This window comes from Falco peregrinus, chromosome 5, assembly GCF_023634155.1.
Source record: "Falco peregrinus isolate bFalPer1 chromosome 5, bFalPer1.pri, whole genome shotgun sequence".
Classification (NCBI taxonomy): Eukaryota; Metazoa; Chordata; class Aves; order Falconiformes; family Falconidae; genus Falco; species Falco peregrinus.
This window is the reverse complement of record NC_073725.1, coordinates 108894419-108909293: the sequence shown is the minus strand read 5'-3', so window position 1 is coordinate 108909293 and position 14875 is coordinate 108894419. Positions and strand designations below refer to the sequence as shown.

Below are 14875 nucleotides of genomic sequence, written 5' to 3'. Positions count from 1 at the left end.
TAGTAAATTAATTGGAGGACTAGGAACTTTTACAGTTTTTATTCTTCCTGCTGTCTAGTCTCTCCAAACTTGTTTTACTTCTCTGGAAGAAGGCAAACATGCCAGAGTTGCACGAGAATGTTTATGAGCTCCATGCTACTAATAGTTAAGCAAAATCTGAGCCAGGAGCTGAAAAGCAGAACTGTTGCATGCAGACTTGCTTACTCGCAAGAGAATGAACTACTGAGTAGATCTTGAGAGGATAAAAAGATATTTTTATCCCAGCTTTGTTGGTAGGATTTCTGAAGCATGATTCCTTGCCCTCTAGCAGCTGTCTTTATCAGTTTAAAGCATTGACTAACAGACTTTTTTCTCCCCTTGGAGTTTGTTGGTCAGCATTTCTCTCTAGTGCTGCCCCTTAATTGATTTCTGCACAAGACTTGCTTTTGAGGTTTTTTAAATGTTCTTAGCCTCTAAAGTAATGTAGTTGACCTGAGTACCTTTTTCTAAGATGCAGAATTGCCTTTAGATATGATTTTTGTTTTCTAATAATCCTTTGAAAGTTTGAATCTATTTTATAAACATCTGCAATAACATCATCAAACAAGGAAATTACAGCTTGTTTACACACCTAATTACCCTGTGTGCCTTGAAAAATTAGAATGTTCTTTAATCTGTTTTGAAAAAAATTAAAAGTCACTTGTGATGTTTTGGATAAATATGAGCTTATTAGTTGGGGGTTTTGATGCAAGTCTTTGAAGCCTTTCTGTTCAATGTTTTCTTGAGTATTCTTTTTAATGATGTGTGTGTTTTATTAACACCAGCAAGTGTTTGTGTGCTGAAGTCCTGTAATTGCTTGTCAACATCCTTGTTGGACTACAAGAATTAATTACGTCCATTTTACTCTGCAGATCTTGCTTTTTGTACTAGAGAGTGTTCAGATTAGCTGGAGATGACGTAAGGTGGCCTTTGGTGTTGTCACAGTGGCAAGAACGTGAAGTAGACTCAGTGTTTTACATCCTCGGTATTTCTGAGCCTGTGGATTAGGGCAAAATAATCCTGAATTTAATGGGCTTTTTATTTTGTTTTTAACTTTTTTAATACCAGTCATGTATATCATGTATACAAATAATTCTTGGAGTTTTACAAGGTAGAAATGCAGGCTGACTTGGCCTTTTCTTCGTGGTAATTTAATTGGTACCCATGCTCTTTTGCTTTTGCAGGGTGTTTTTGGTTGGGTTTTTATTATTATTCATGGTTTTTACTAATCTAACGAAAATTATATTGGTAACTCTGTTTTTTGGAATTGCAGAGTGGGTGAAACTGACAGGGAAACTTTTCAATTATCTGTTGCTTCAATTGGAAACAAAAATAATTTAAGAAATAATGCATAAAGGTTTGCAAGATGCTGGTGTCTTAAAAGTCTTAAAAAAGACAGATGAACTTAAAATGGTTTGGTTTAAGTGAGAATGGAACAAGTAATTTTCTCCACATCTTAAATTTGGGATATTTGTCCAAAATTGTCTTTTGCTTTTCTCATAGTCATTGAGGACACACTAGTGCTTCAGATCTGAAAGAAATTAAAAAGAAGTAGGCTGCATTTCAGTAAGGCGCATGCAGCTGCTGTCCTGGCAACATGCAGTTAGTTGGATATTTCCTGCAAAATGCTTTTGCATCGTGACAGCTTTATAGACACATGCACTTCTCAGTTTTTATAGCAGTTTCTCCAAGCGTGATTTCCTAATCCTTGGCTGACCAGAGAAAGAGTCCTGTTTAACAGAAGTTGAACATTTGTTAACTCTTTGTTCACTGGTTCAGCTGGAAGGTCACATAGGCAGGCGAGGTTTGGGACTAAAAGATTTATTTTGTGGTAGTGTTTATGCTGCATCAGGCAGGTTCACATTCTGCTAGGTCCTGTAGAAACCAGACTAGGTTTAAAGGCATTGTATAACCGGTGGGCGAGACAGGGAGCGGGCAAGGAAGGAGATGTGAAGGAGGATGACTGCATTTTGTGTTATGATAGGGTTTTTTTTTTGTGTGTTGCTGCAGATGGCTGTTTTCTGTTGTGTTTAATGAGGTATTGGAAGTCGTAAAAAAGTTGGCTAGAACTTTGAGCACTTGAGCAAGGAAATACGAGAAAACAGATTAAGTTACTGGCAAACTTGGTGCACTGATTTGTCTGTTCACCGTATGAAAAATGACTTTTTTTTGGTCGTTAGTCCTTTTCTAAACTGTTTTCATGTGAAGTGCACTTTGTGGGTAGCACCAATCAACAACCAGGTGGTTCTAAGAGAAGGCAAAAATTGGAGGGAGTTAACATGGGAGGTGATGGTCACTTTTGACTCTCACTGATGAGTAGAATTGACATGTAGGGAAGACAGCATTTGTGGATGTGTGAGGCTAACTTGTCGCACTGACATCATACCCAAGCCCCACAGGTCACAGCTAAGGTATACTGGAGTAGTCTCAGCAGGTTGTACTTGTGCCTCATCTGTATCACATCTCATCTGAGTATGGGAACAGGACTTCAGTTTGCACAGCTTTGAAGAGGGCAGCTTTCAGATTTATTAAAAGCATTCTTTAAGAGGAGATACATTTCTCTAATATAATTGCAACTGGAAGGTATTACTGCAGCATCAGAAAAAAAGAAAACACGTTCCCATAATTAGAGCTCTTTGGATATTGATTTAGCATGAAAACGAAGATGTTAAAGAACTCCTTTGTAATGTGTAATTTGTAAAATACCTAATTTCTGTTTCTGTTGTGCAGAACCAAACTGAAGAACCATGAATATGAAACTTTAGATCAGTTGGAGGCTGATCTGAACTTGATGTTTGAAAATGCCAAGCGCTACAATGTTCCCAATTCTGCTATCTACAAAAGAGTACTGAAAATGCAGCAGGTTATGCAGGTATGTGGAGTAGAACAATCAAAAGGATATAACTTCACACATGAATTTATTTCCCTAGTGAATATTTTTTCCAAAATAATTTTTAAGTAGACCTGTATTTGCAGTAGAATTTTCTTCCTTAGGGGGAAGTATGGTAATGAAGAGCATCATAGGGTGATTTTTCTTCAGCACACCTGCTGTCTTCTGTGATTTCTTTTCATCACTTTTATTCCTTACTATGAGACTTATCCCAATTAAGTTGTAAGAAAATTGATGATGTGAGGGTTTTTTTAGGGTTTTCAGGTAATTGGAGGATCTAAAACACCTTAATTTTCATGAAGTGTTCCAGCTAAGTGCTGCAGTCTGAAATGGCATTGTTTTCAAATTGGTTCCTCAAGATTTTTTCTGACAGTTAAAAAGAATTATAGTGCTATTTTAGTTGGCCAACTTACATTAAGTAAATCACTGGAAATATTTTGATGGTTGTTTAGTCTCAAAACCTGTAATTGCATCTTTCTTTGTGCATCTGTTCTATTCTGATGTTTAATACTGTTCTGGCAATGTCCAGCAGTGAGTTTGGCTTCAGGGATTTGTTCTTTTTTCAGGCAAAGAAGAAGGAGCTTGCTAGGAGAGATGATATTGAGGATGGGGACAGTATGATTTCTTCTGCTACATCTGATACTGGCAGCTCAAAAAGGAAAAGGTACGCATTTCTGCAGGTCCTGCAGACCATGACATTGCTACATCTTCTATTTGTTAAAGAGAATATTAAGCCATGGGTTTTAGCATTTGTGTAAGGATTTGTAATTCTGAAACTTAACCTCATTAAGTGTTGTTTCTAATTAATACAAAACTATTTGCTGACTTTATTTTCCTTTGTTGGCCTGTTAGTTGGCAGTTGTCGATATAACTTCAGTAAGTGGCATGGACAAGGTAGTTCCACTGAATTAGGTAATTTTTTCAAATGGATTTCCAGATTTTTGTATGTGTTGTGGTTTTTTTAGCCTACTGTATAGACTTCATAGGTTGCTGGCAATTTATTACTTCTTTCTACTACTTCTCCAATATATATGACCATATATGTAATGATTGCAGAGTATAATTAAAGTTAACACTATAGGTCAGTAGTTTATTTGGAAGTTTATAGTATTACGCTACAAATATTTTAATTTGGTGAAGTCTCCTGGCATAAACATTTTCATTTTCCATGACCTGAACTCTGCTTGAGGAGTTTTCATCATTAATGTTAGAGAATTGTTTCTCTCTCCCTTCTAAATTTGCACTTCTCAGTGACTTACCTGTCAGCAGCTGGGCCAAAGAAGGCATTTGACACATGGAGATATAATAGTTTGATTATTTTGGATACTGTAATGTAAACAAAATTCATGATTTAAAATACATTCTTTTAGTGAACAATAATGATGCTTTGTGGAATGTTCTTTAACAGTGGTAGCTGTTCTGTAATTAATATTAGTGATGTATTTCACTCCAACAAGGGATGGTTTCTCTAGTCTGCCTTGTGGTATGAGTTGAAATAAGTTTCAGTTTCTGATGTTCTTGCAATAGTAGCAACTGCCAGTATAAAACTGTAATTCAGCATCATTTTTTGGTGTTGCTTATGATCTTCAGCTTCCTGTATTTTTAGTTCTTTGTTTTGTCAAAGTGACACTTGTGGAGGGAGAACAGGAGTGAAATAGAGCATCAGCAAGGATTCACTTGAGAGCAATCAAGGAAGTGCAACAATGTACACTCATAGAAAAAATCTGCAGAGAACAAATGTTTATGTGGAATTGGAAGGTGGTGCAGTTTAGGGATGCTAGGAAGAAGAAATGTACTGGAACAGTAAGGCCACGGTACCAAATGAAGATCAGGAAGGATCAAATTGCAAAAATTGCTAGTTCTGTGATCTTCAGATTCAACAAGAAGTACTAACCTAATGAAGCAAGTCAGACTGTCATCAGTGTCGTTTTAACCCTGTGTGGCTTTTGATCACCTTGTGCAAGAGAATACAGAAATGTTTGAAAGAAAAAGGCTGTTAGACTTTGTCATCTAAGAACAGTACAAGAGAAAAAGTGGTGTTCATAGGTAAGGGAAATCAAAATGATTCATGCCTGAAGTGAACCTAGAAATGCTTTTGACTTTGTCGGTTCAATACTTGTTACCAGTTTCACTTGCTGAATGATAGGAAGTAAAAGAAGATTGTAAATGCTGCTGAGAGCAGAAGTGAAGCAATGAGAGGAATTCCAAAATGTTGCTGAAAAAGGAAACTAATAACCCAGGCAAAATTAATCCCATTGGGAAAATAATAGTGACACAGAAGAAAGTTGTTTAAATGTCCCCTTTTGTGTATCAGATGCATGACCTGAACCTTGATTATTGGCAGGCCTTTCACTATTTCTGCTTTGGTTTTGCTTTACCTACTTCCATTGAACTGAATGTTAAAACTTGGAAAGATTGTTAAAATGTGGAATGCAGAAGCATGTCTCTGTTCTGGCATTGCTCATCTGCTACTGTGAACCACTGACTAACATTTTCCAGCAGTGAAGATAATGCAGAAAAAAGGTTCTTAACCTATACTTCTATACATTTTTAATTTTCTCACGTGTTGTGACATAAATTTTTATCAGTTAATTTGCTGACCTCACCAAGGAGCAAGAAGTATCTGAGGCATGAGGCTATTCTAGATTAGGTATATTTTAAATGTAGGAGGAAAAGGTCTAGATGGTGGAATGGATGGATGCAGTTTCAATTCTAGCAGGTTGCACAGTGATCTTTTGCACATTCTGCAAATGAAGGTAGTTTTTGTTGTTGCTGTCTCCACAGATAATATAGTCAAACTTACAACTACTTGAATAAGTCTTAGAGATTGCAATTTGGAAGCTGGTTTAAAAGTACTTTGTAGAGAGTGCATTTCTAAGAGTGCCCTTGGCATCTGAGCTGAGGTTACACATTATTAACGTAAGCTTTCCTCTCCCGTATCTGATTTACTTATAGATCAAGTAGTATATGTACAGGGAGCCATACATAACTCTTTTCCTGATAACCTGTGTCTTGTGCTGTCAGATTTCTTGAGACAATCATAATAATAGCTGCACATAGGATGAGTATCAAGTTTGTGGTGATAACATACGTGGCCGTTTTCTACTTGGGTTTGCAGTTTTGGTGAGCTTTATTGACTTGTAACTTCATTTGACTGTAGTAGACAGATATTTAAGCAATTCAGACCCTTCTTCCTACTATATTCTTGACATCCTTATTTTCTTGTATCTGGTACTGAAGAAGATAAATAATTACTCTGAGATGAATATTAAAGACTTGAGCTATTCTGTATTCAGCAGAGGTAGTCATGAAGATACTGGCTGAGGGGTTTTTCCCCGTTCACACTGGACCATGAGGGTTTGGATTCGGAAGCCTAGTCCTGAATTTTTTTCTGTTCTGTCTGCAGCTGGACCGTGCTTAGAGGTCCTTTTGACCTTTGCACATCTGAAAACTAGTTATTTGTTTTACGCTGTAGAACACTTAAACTGAATGAGAAAAAGCATACCTTAAAGTTGGTTTCCTGTTTATTTAGCAGGCTGCTGGTTACGATGCTGTCATTATTTGCTAATGGACCTGTGTTTCTAATACACTGTCTTAATGTTGAACTTCTTGTGTGTGTGTGTTTAGGTGGTTGTGGTGGTTTTTTCATGGCAGAGGATAATGTCATTTTGATATTAGTGGTGGAAGTGGGGGGAAAGCCACTGACATTTTTGTTCTTTTCTTTAATCTAACAGCAAAAAAAATATAAGAAAGCAACGAATGAAGATCTTATATAATGCAGTTTTGGAAGCACGAGAACCAGGCACAGGCAGACGGCTTTGTGATCTGTTTATGGTTAAGCCATCCAAAAAAGACTATCCAGACTATTATAAAATTATCTTGGAGCCAATGGACTTGAAAATGATAGAACACAACATCCGCAATGACAAGTACGTGGGGGAAGAAGCCATGATTGAAGACATGAAGCTCATGTTCCGAAATGCAAGGCATTATAATGAGGAGGGCTCCCAGGTACTGCTTTGATTCTGCAGTCACCCTTACCTCTCTGCTTCTTTGCAGATGTATAAGTTATGTTAGGATGGTTTAGCTTTGACTGTTACTCACATCATTTATGATAATTTTTGAACTGAAATAGAAATATGACTTTTTCTTTCTGCTAATATTTAAAATTCTGTCTTCGTCTATAATTGTAGAAACATGAAATGCAACATCCTCCTTTGCGAAGGTTAGACTTACTTCCTGTTAGCTAAACCTCTTCCATTACAAAGGATGTCAGCTGAATGTTTCCTACTATATTTTTTAAAAAACATAAGCTGGTTACTAAATTCTTGTTATTCATCCTCTGTTAGTCACATGAAGGTATTTGCACAGTGAGTAGTCATCAGCTTGTGATTTGGAGATCAGAACCTCTGAAAAGGGAGGTAGTAGTTGGAAAGAAACCAGATATGGTCTTGTGGAAGTGGAGTGTGTGGGAGATCAGACTAGAAGACCTGACTTGTTTAGTGTAGCAAAAGGAGTCTGAAAGGAATATGCTTTTCATTCACAAATACATTGTAGGGTATTTCTGTATTGTGGTATTTCTCAGCCAGCGAGCATGATGTGTGGAACAGATAAACATGCAGCTATTTCTAACGAGGAACTTGATAGGCTACTGTGCAGGACTTTACGATGAGGTTGTGTTCACCGGGGTTGGATTTGAAGACCCAGGAGGCCTGTTCTAGTCCTTTGTACCTTGATGGAATCACAAAAGTTCAAGAGATCTTTCATTGCTCAGCAGAATGGTTTGATGACTTTGTAGTCTTTGGAATAGAAATGCAGCTTAATTGGATAATTTATTCAAGGTTTATATCTGCCTGATTTAGGTGGTATTCATTGGTTCTGCTTACCTGTGTAAGTCTATTAAAGGTGTACATTTGAGAAATAAGCCCGTCTTATTAATCAAGTGCTTGGTTTTGCTTTCAGCTTTTTCAAACTAACATTTAAATGTTTCTTGGGGACTAGTTCTAAACTAGTCTAAACACAGTAAAACTTGTTTTGTTTTGCTTTTTGATTACTTTACTGATTAATAGGTATACAATGATGCCCATATGCTGGAAAAGATCCTTAAAGAAAAAAGGAAAGAACTGGGACCCCTAGCTGAAGATGATGATGTTGCATCCCCTAAACTAAAGCTAAGTAAGGCAACCTCATACATTGCTGTGTCTCATTTCAACACTTGATGAAAACCAAACAAGACAGATTAACGGATCTTCCTTTTAGAATAGAAGATATGGTCTGCAAATTGACACTGACATGCAAAGTAGTATTATATTTTCAAAATCATGACAGCAATGGTGTGTTTATCTGTGCGTATAATATTAGTTGTTGCATATAACATTTTCTCAGAAAAGTAACTTAGAAAGAAAACTTAGGAATGGTTGGAATGGCTGGCATTTAATCATGTGGTGGTGTCCAAATGTTAGAAGCTGCATTATGTGCTCAGTAACACTTCATCAGCACACTTAATGTGTGCTACTGGGATTGCTTACAATAAGGTACTTCTCAAACTGAGTAAAGCCCTTAATTTCCCTGGTCAAATGTCTGAGATTTCCACAGAATGATAAAAGAAATGCAAGCTTTATTTGGAAAATTACTGAAAAGTAATTAGGAAAATTACTGAAAGCCATGAAAAACACAGAAGTGAAATTTCCAACAATGTCTGTTCCTAGAGCTGTTGCCCATGCAAACTAGGTTTGCTGCTACTCAGATCTTATGTCCCTTTAATATGTGTTCAGGACTTAGCAAACTGAGAGAAGGATAAAATTGTAGAGAAAGGCTTAAAGAAAATAGTTGCACACAGCCCTCTTGGAAACAGAAATGTGCAGCTCTTAGGTAAGGTACAGGTAGCACAGAATTCACAGGCAAAGACTATGCAGTACAGTAACAGAGATACTGAGTTAATAAAAAAGCTAATCTGATGGATAGTCCCATGAAAGGCCTTCCTTTACATTCTACCTGTAATAATCCTCTCTAATTATTACAGTATTAAAGGTAATATATTTTAATATTATAAATATATAATATATAATATGAATATATAAATTGTATATATTTATATATTAAATATAAAAATAATGTAAGTATAAAATCTGTCAAAAAGAAATCTGATGATATTTAGAATGCTTAATTTTAGTGATGGCAAAACCCCCATTATGACTGGATTTTTAACAGCGATTCAAAGAAATTTACGTAGAGCTAGTAAGAAGAAATTGAATTTAGTAGAGTTATTAATAACATTAAGTAGGAAAAGGTGTTTTCCATGCTTAAGTCTGAAGAGACCTTCACCAGGTGGACCACATAGTAACCTGATTCTGTCTGCCAAAAATAACATTAAAAAATATTCACACAGTTATGAAAAACAAAGGAAGCTGCATCTTGGAATGGGCTCCGTATTGAGTCTTCTGCTCATACCATAAAGTGGTTCTTCAATAAGCAATTCTCCAATGGAGAGAAGGTGGACAAAGAAGCATGCAAGCTCTGGTTTTGTAATGATTCTTTTTCTTTTTTTTTTTTTTCTTTTTGTCTGCTTAGGTCGAAAAAGTGGCATTTCTCCTAAAAAATCAAAATACATGACTCCAATGCAACAGAAATTGAATGAGGTGTATGAAGCAGTTAAGAATTACACGGATAAACGAGGCAGGCGACTGAGTGCCATCTTCTTGAGGCTGCCATCTCGGTCTGAACTTCCTGACTATTATGTAACCATTAAAAAGCCCGTTGACATGGAGAAGATCAGAAGTCATATGATGGCAAATAAATACCAGGATATCGATTCCATGGTAGAGGACTTTGTAATGATGTTTAATAACGCTTGCACATATAATGAGCCAGAATCTTTGATTTATAAAGATGCTCTGGTTCTGCATAAAGTTTTGCTTGAAACTCGGAGAGAAATAGAAGGAGATGAGGATTCTCATGTGCCCAATGTCACTTTGCTAATTCAGGAACTTATCCATAACCTGTTTGTATCTGTTATGAGCCACCAGGATGATGAGGGCAGATGCTACAGTGACTCCTTAGCTGAGATTCCTGCTGTTGATCCCAACTTCCCAAATAAACCTCCTCTGACTTTCGATATTATCCGAAAAAATGTTGAAAATAATCGCTATAGAAGACTGGACTTGTTCCAGGAGAATATGTTTGAGGTACTGGAAAGGGCAAGGAGAATGAACAGGTGAGCAGAGCCATATTTTTCAGGTATTCTTTGTCTTATCGTGGGATTTTTTTATGTTAATGTTAGAGGCTGAAGTTCTTTTAACGTGTGTGCTTTGCTTGCTATGTGTTTAGAAAATCTCAAAAGCTTTGTCATGTCTTCCGTGGAATGTATGCTTTCTTTTAAAAACAAGGAAAAAGTTAGGTTTCTGCTATGAGATAATTTTGACATTAATCTTCCAAAGGCAGACCTCATGAAAACCGGGTTTGTGCTAACTTTCAAATTGAAAGATGAAGAGGAGGAACTGTTCATTAACTGCTTGACCAGGGGATTACTCTATAGGAGCAGTCACAGTTGTATGAGTCAATGGTAATACTGTGCAAAAACTGTGAATGCTTGCAACTTCTTGCAGTGTTTTACTTGAATTAGGTAGCATACTTGGGGATATGCGGGTGAGATCTTGACTTTGAAGGAGAAAAGGTAAAACATTATGTTAAACATCTACTAACAGGAGTATGGGTAATTTGAGTAAGTCAGGTTTGTTAATAAGATTATTACTTAAGTTTTCAAAAGGTAACTGTTTATAGAGGTCCAGTGGGAAACCGTTTTGTTCGCAACTAGTTGCCTTTGATTTTTCAGGTGTTTCAGGACTGCTGTATACAAAAATACTGTTTTGAGTGAGCTGTACTGCAAACTGACAGTAGAGTAGCAGGTGGAACATGACTTGCCAATTTCTGCTGCTGCTTATTATGAGTAAGCACAGAAATCTATGAGTAGAGAGAAGCTTTAGTTTTATCAGTAGGTGTGGCGATTGAAGGGTATGTGTTTAGGATCCTGTTTGAGTCTGCAAAAATTATGTTTTTTCCTTGTTGTATGTATTTTTATACAGGACTGATTCGGAGATTTACGAGGATGCAGTTGAACTTCAGCAGTTCTTTATTAAAATTCGGGATGAACTTTGTAAGAATGGAGAGATTCTTCTGTCACCTGCTCTCAGCTATACCACCAAGCATCTTCACAATGATGTGGAAAAGGAAAAGAAGGAAAAGCTGCCCAAAGAAATAGAGGAGGATAAGCTCAAAAGAGAGGAGGAGAAGAGAGGTAGCTACTTTCATTAATTTTGAGTGTGTTAATTGGAAAATGTAGCTATGCAATGTATGCCCTGCTGTTGCTGCAGCTTTGCCTGCCGAAGAGACCTCAATAGTCTACTTGTCCACCAAGGGTCTTGTATTTTAAAGTTATGAGATATTTGTTTTATTTTGATCCTTATCAGCCAGGCCAGTTGGCTTTTAAGAAAGAGATATAATTAGATACCTTATGTAAACTCTTTAATCAGAACACATTGGGATATCAGTAGTTTTATTTCAAGGATATTACAAAAGAAAATAATAATTTTTTTACATAGATTTCTGCTGCTAACAAACTTAGCAATGACTGTTCCAATTGACCATTTCCTTTTTGATAAATACTAGTTTCTTGATGTGCTGCTGATGTTCTCTACAATCATGCTTTTAACACTAGTAAAGGAATGGTATTTAAGTAAGCCTTTTGTGTTTCTTACTTGGCTGCTGTGAATGTGAAGAGGAATGGGCTTGCAGTATTTTGTGGGGCAAGAAACCTACTCTGAAAGGTCCTCTGCATTTCACAGTTTCTGACTATTATTGTCCACATAATCATCGTGAGGCATGTCTAGGGGAATGAATAAAGAGCTTTCATTGCTCCTTCCAGCAGGCGGGAGCAGAGCTGTTAGCTTTTTGTCCTTAATTGTCTTTCTAACATGGTTCATCTTCCCACATAACACTGATGTCAGCAGCAGTAAAGTCTAGTTGCTCCAACCAGGCTCAATGTTATAAGGGGACAACAGCTGTGATGCCCTTTTTCTGTTTTCCTTTGAGAGCTAAAAACCCCAAAGAAAGCGAACATGCCTTTCTGAAGGCTTCTGAGCTCAGTGCTGTCATTGAGTTCCTCTTCACTCACTGGGAGGACTCAATAAAATTCAACTGAAGAAGGGAAACCCAACCTTCAGCAGCACAACAGAAAAGTTAGCAGCACAAAACATGCTTAAACCCATCCTTTATGCTGGAAGTCAGTGGCAGAGGGACTCATCAGGTGTCATGTGGCACTTCTGCACTCAGCGAAGGGTGAGGGCATTCATGTCAGTAATCTTGGCTAACATGGTAAATGTGACATTACTAACATCTGGGTTTTTCCCATCTTGAAATAAGAAGCTGAAAAGAGTGAAGATTCTTCTGGATCAGCTGGGCTGTCAAGCTTGCATCGGACCTACAGCCAGGATTGCAGCTTCAAGAACAGCATGTACCACGTAGGAGATTATGTGTATGTGGAGCCTGCTGAAGCCAACTTGCAACCTCACATAGTCTGTATTGAGAGGCTGTGGGAAGATTCAGCTGGTAAGGATGTCTTTGCTATAGGAAAAGAAATATGGTGAAACTTACTACTATTTAAAGCTTCCAGTTTGAGCTTTTTCTGTGTAGATGTTTTTTATTTCCAGAAGTACCTGTGGACAAGTGTGTTTTTCCTGTTTCTGAGTTGCTTTATTCCAAAGGACATTACAAATACAAAGTTCTTGGATCAGTACATGCTTTTCTGTTGTTCATCTCTACCTACTCTCAATTTGTAAGCATCCCAGAGAACAGGCTCTTTTAAGTGGGATGGGGTCCTTGTAATTTAGGTGCAAAAGAACACATGGGGTTTATCTTTGCTGAGAAATCTGAACCGAAGTTGGGAGTGTTTAACTGCAAATGTTCCGCAGAACAGCTCACTTTCAGAATTTGCTTTTGTTAAATTCCAGAATTGAGCTGAACCTTGCATTTCCTAGGCCAAATCAAGCCATAACAAGTGCTATTTTGTTTTTTTTTCTCAGCAGTGATGCCTTCTGTTTGCAGCAGGTTCTTCTCTTAAGTGTAAGGAAGGCTAGAGATGTGGCAGAGTATCAGATAAACATGGTGCACTCTCAGCAATCCTGGAAACTACAGCTGCTGAGAACTGCAGTGGGGTATAGTGGAATTAACAATTTTGATTGCACTTTTTATTAAAAGGGATGGAATGGATGTGTTACAAGGTCAGATTAAGAAGACTGTGACTTAGATTTGGAGAGGAGAAATGTAAGGCAGGATATAATCAAGGTTTGCAAAATCCTTAAGTGGGTAGATAAGGTGAATGCGGAAATGCTGTTCAAGAAATCCAGCAGTACTAGAGTTAGAGGGCACTCATTGGTACCAATAAATCAGGTTAAATCACTTGTTGCTAAAACATGTGAAAGTCTTTGGCTTTTTAATACAGTGGGTAGTGAGCCTCCTGGCTTCCCCAGGAGCTTGCGGAGGCAGATTATATCTGCAGGTTGAAAAATGGGTGAGACAAGTCCATGTACAACAGGTCTAAACCAAATAGTAAGGGGAATAACCAGTAAATAATACACAGATGAAGAAAATAGCTCTCTAACACCCCAATACAATGATTGTAGGAGTGGAACAACTTTAGGGAGAGTGGCCAAGATCAAATGTGTTCTCCTAATAGCCTTCCTGCTCACTCAGTTGGATGCAGTGTATTTGGGTAGATGGAACATTGGCCAGTTGGATGTTTATGTTTGTTTGTCTGTGATGGGGAAAGTGAATAACATTTTTTTTTTTATTCTGGTTTAGTGTACAGGTACAGATTTTCTTTGACTTGGAGAAATAGTACATATTTGTAACTACTTTATAAATCATTGTTAACAATTGTAACAATTGTCACAGCATAACATGGAAGAAATGTTTCTTTAAAGAACTTGAAACGAGTTATCCAAGGTTCTTCAAATAATCAGGTGATTGTTGTGTAGATGCTGAAGCCATTTGAAGGCCTGAAAGTCAAGATTTATAAATAAGAAATGATTCTTCCTTTATTTTGCTGAGTCAGGTTTTACTGGGGAAAAAACAACTGGCAGGCTTTTTAAGCAACCTAGTTTTCCTTACCTGAAACAGTTAAGGAATCTTGTCCTGTTTTAAAAAACAACTTACTGTCAGTATAGCTTACTACATTGCTATTTGATAATAAATCAATCTCTAGTATTTTTTTCTGGCTCATGCACTGGAGAATATGCTATTTAACGTGGGGGTTTTTCTCTTTTTCTCCTCCTCCCCACCCCCACCCCCCTGCCCCAAAGGAGAGAAATGGCTATACGGATGTTGGTTTTATCGACCAAATGAAACGTTTCATCTTGCAACACGAAAATTCTTGGAGAAAGAAGTTTTTAAAAGTGACTATTACAATAAAGTTCCTGTTAGCAAAATTTTAGGCAAATGTGTGGTCATGTTTGTCAAGGTGAGAGACTATTCAGACTATTTTGTTAAGCAAATAATATGTTTTCTGCTATTTTCTTGAAAAGCTGTAGGCATTCTAACAGAGACATTCTGCTAATAACTTAAATAAAGTAGGACTTACTTGTACCTGTGTACTGGTTTTATTCTTCATTTGGTTCATGAGGTATGTAGTTCATCCAAGTGATGGCGTATGCCGATGCTGATAGGTTTGTAGAATCATGTGCTTATTAGATAATAAGCTAATTGATTTTTCAGGGCACGTAGAGAGAAATTGCAGGTAACTTCTTAAAGTTTCCATAAAAGCATTGTAGATTTAGGTTTGGCAGAGAGGGAGACTTGAATGGCTTGGTAAGATGATGAAGTCTTTTATCTCTTTCTCAAATTTGAGTCTACACCATCCTTGTGCTGAGGATTTTTGGGTTGTTTGCAACAGACCTATCTCAACCAGTGGTTTTG

General features: G+C 37.2%; 1 protein-coding gene across 10 annotated transcripts in view; it reads left to right on the top strand.

Moving 5' to 3' along the window:
* Nucleotides 1-14875, top strand: part of PBRM1 (polybromo 1) — a 68948-nt gene that overhangs the window by 29343 nt on the left and 24730 nt on the right. For all 10 annotated transcript variants that reach the window (XM_055805841.1, XM_055805840.1, XM_055805845.1 and 7 more), the window contains 8 exons: nucleotides 2749-2890; nucleotides 3475-3572; nucleotides 6643-6919; nucleotides 7978-8083; nucleotides 9479-10121; nucleotides 10990-11201; nucleotides 12326-12511; nucleotides 14263-14420. In XM_055805841.1, the coding sequence (XP_055661816.1) occupies nucleotides 2749-2890; nucleotides 3475-3572; nucleotides 6643-6919; nucleotides 7978-8083; nucleotides 9479-10121; nucleotides 10990-11201; nucleotides 12326-12511; nucleotides 14263-14420 (1822 nt within the window). The remainder of the gene's footprint in view (nucleotides 1-2748; nucleotides 2891-3474; nucleotides 3573-6642; nucleotides 6920-7977; nucleotides 8084-9478; nucleotides 10122-10989; nucleotides 11202-12325; nucleotides 12512-14262; nucleotides 14421-14875) is intronic.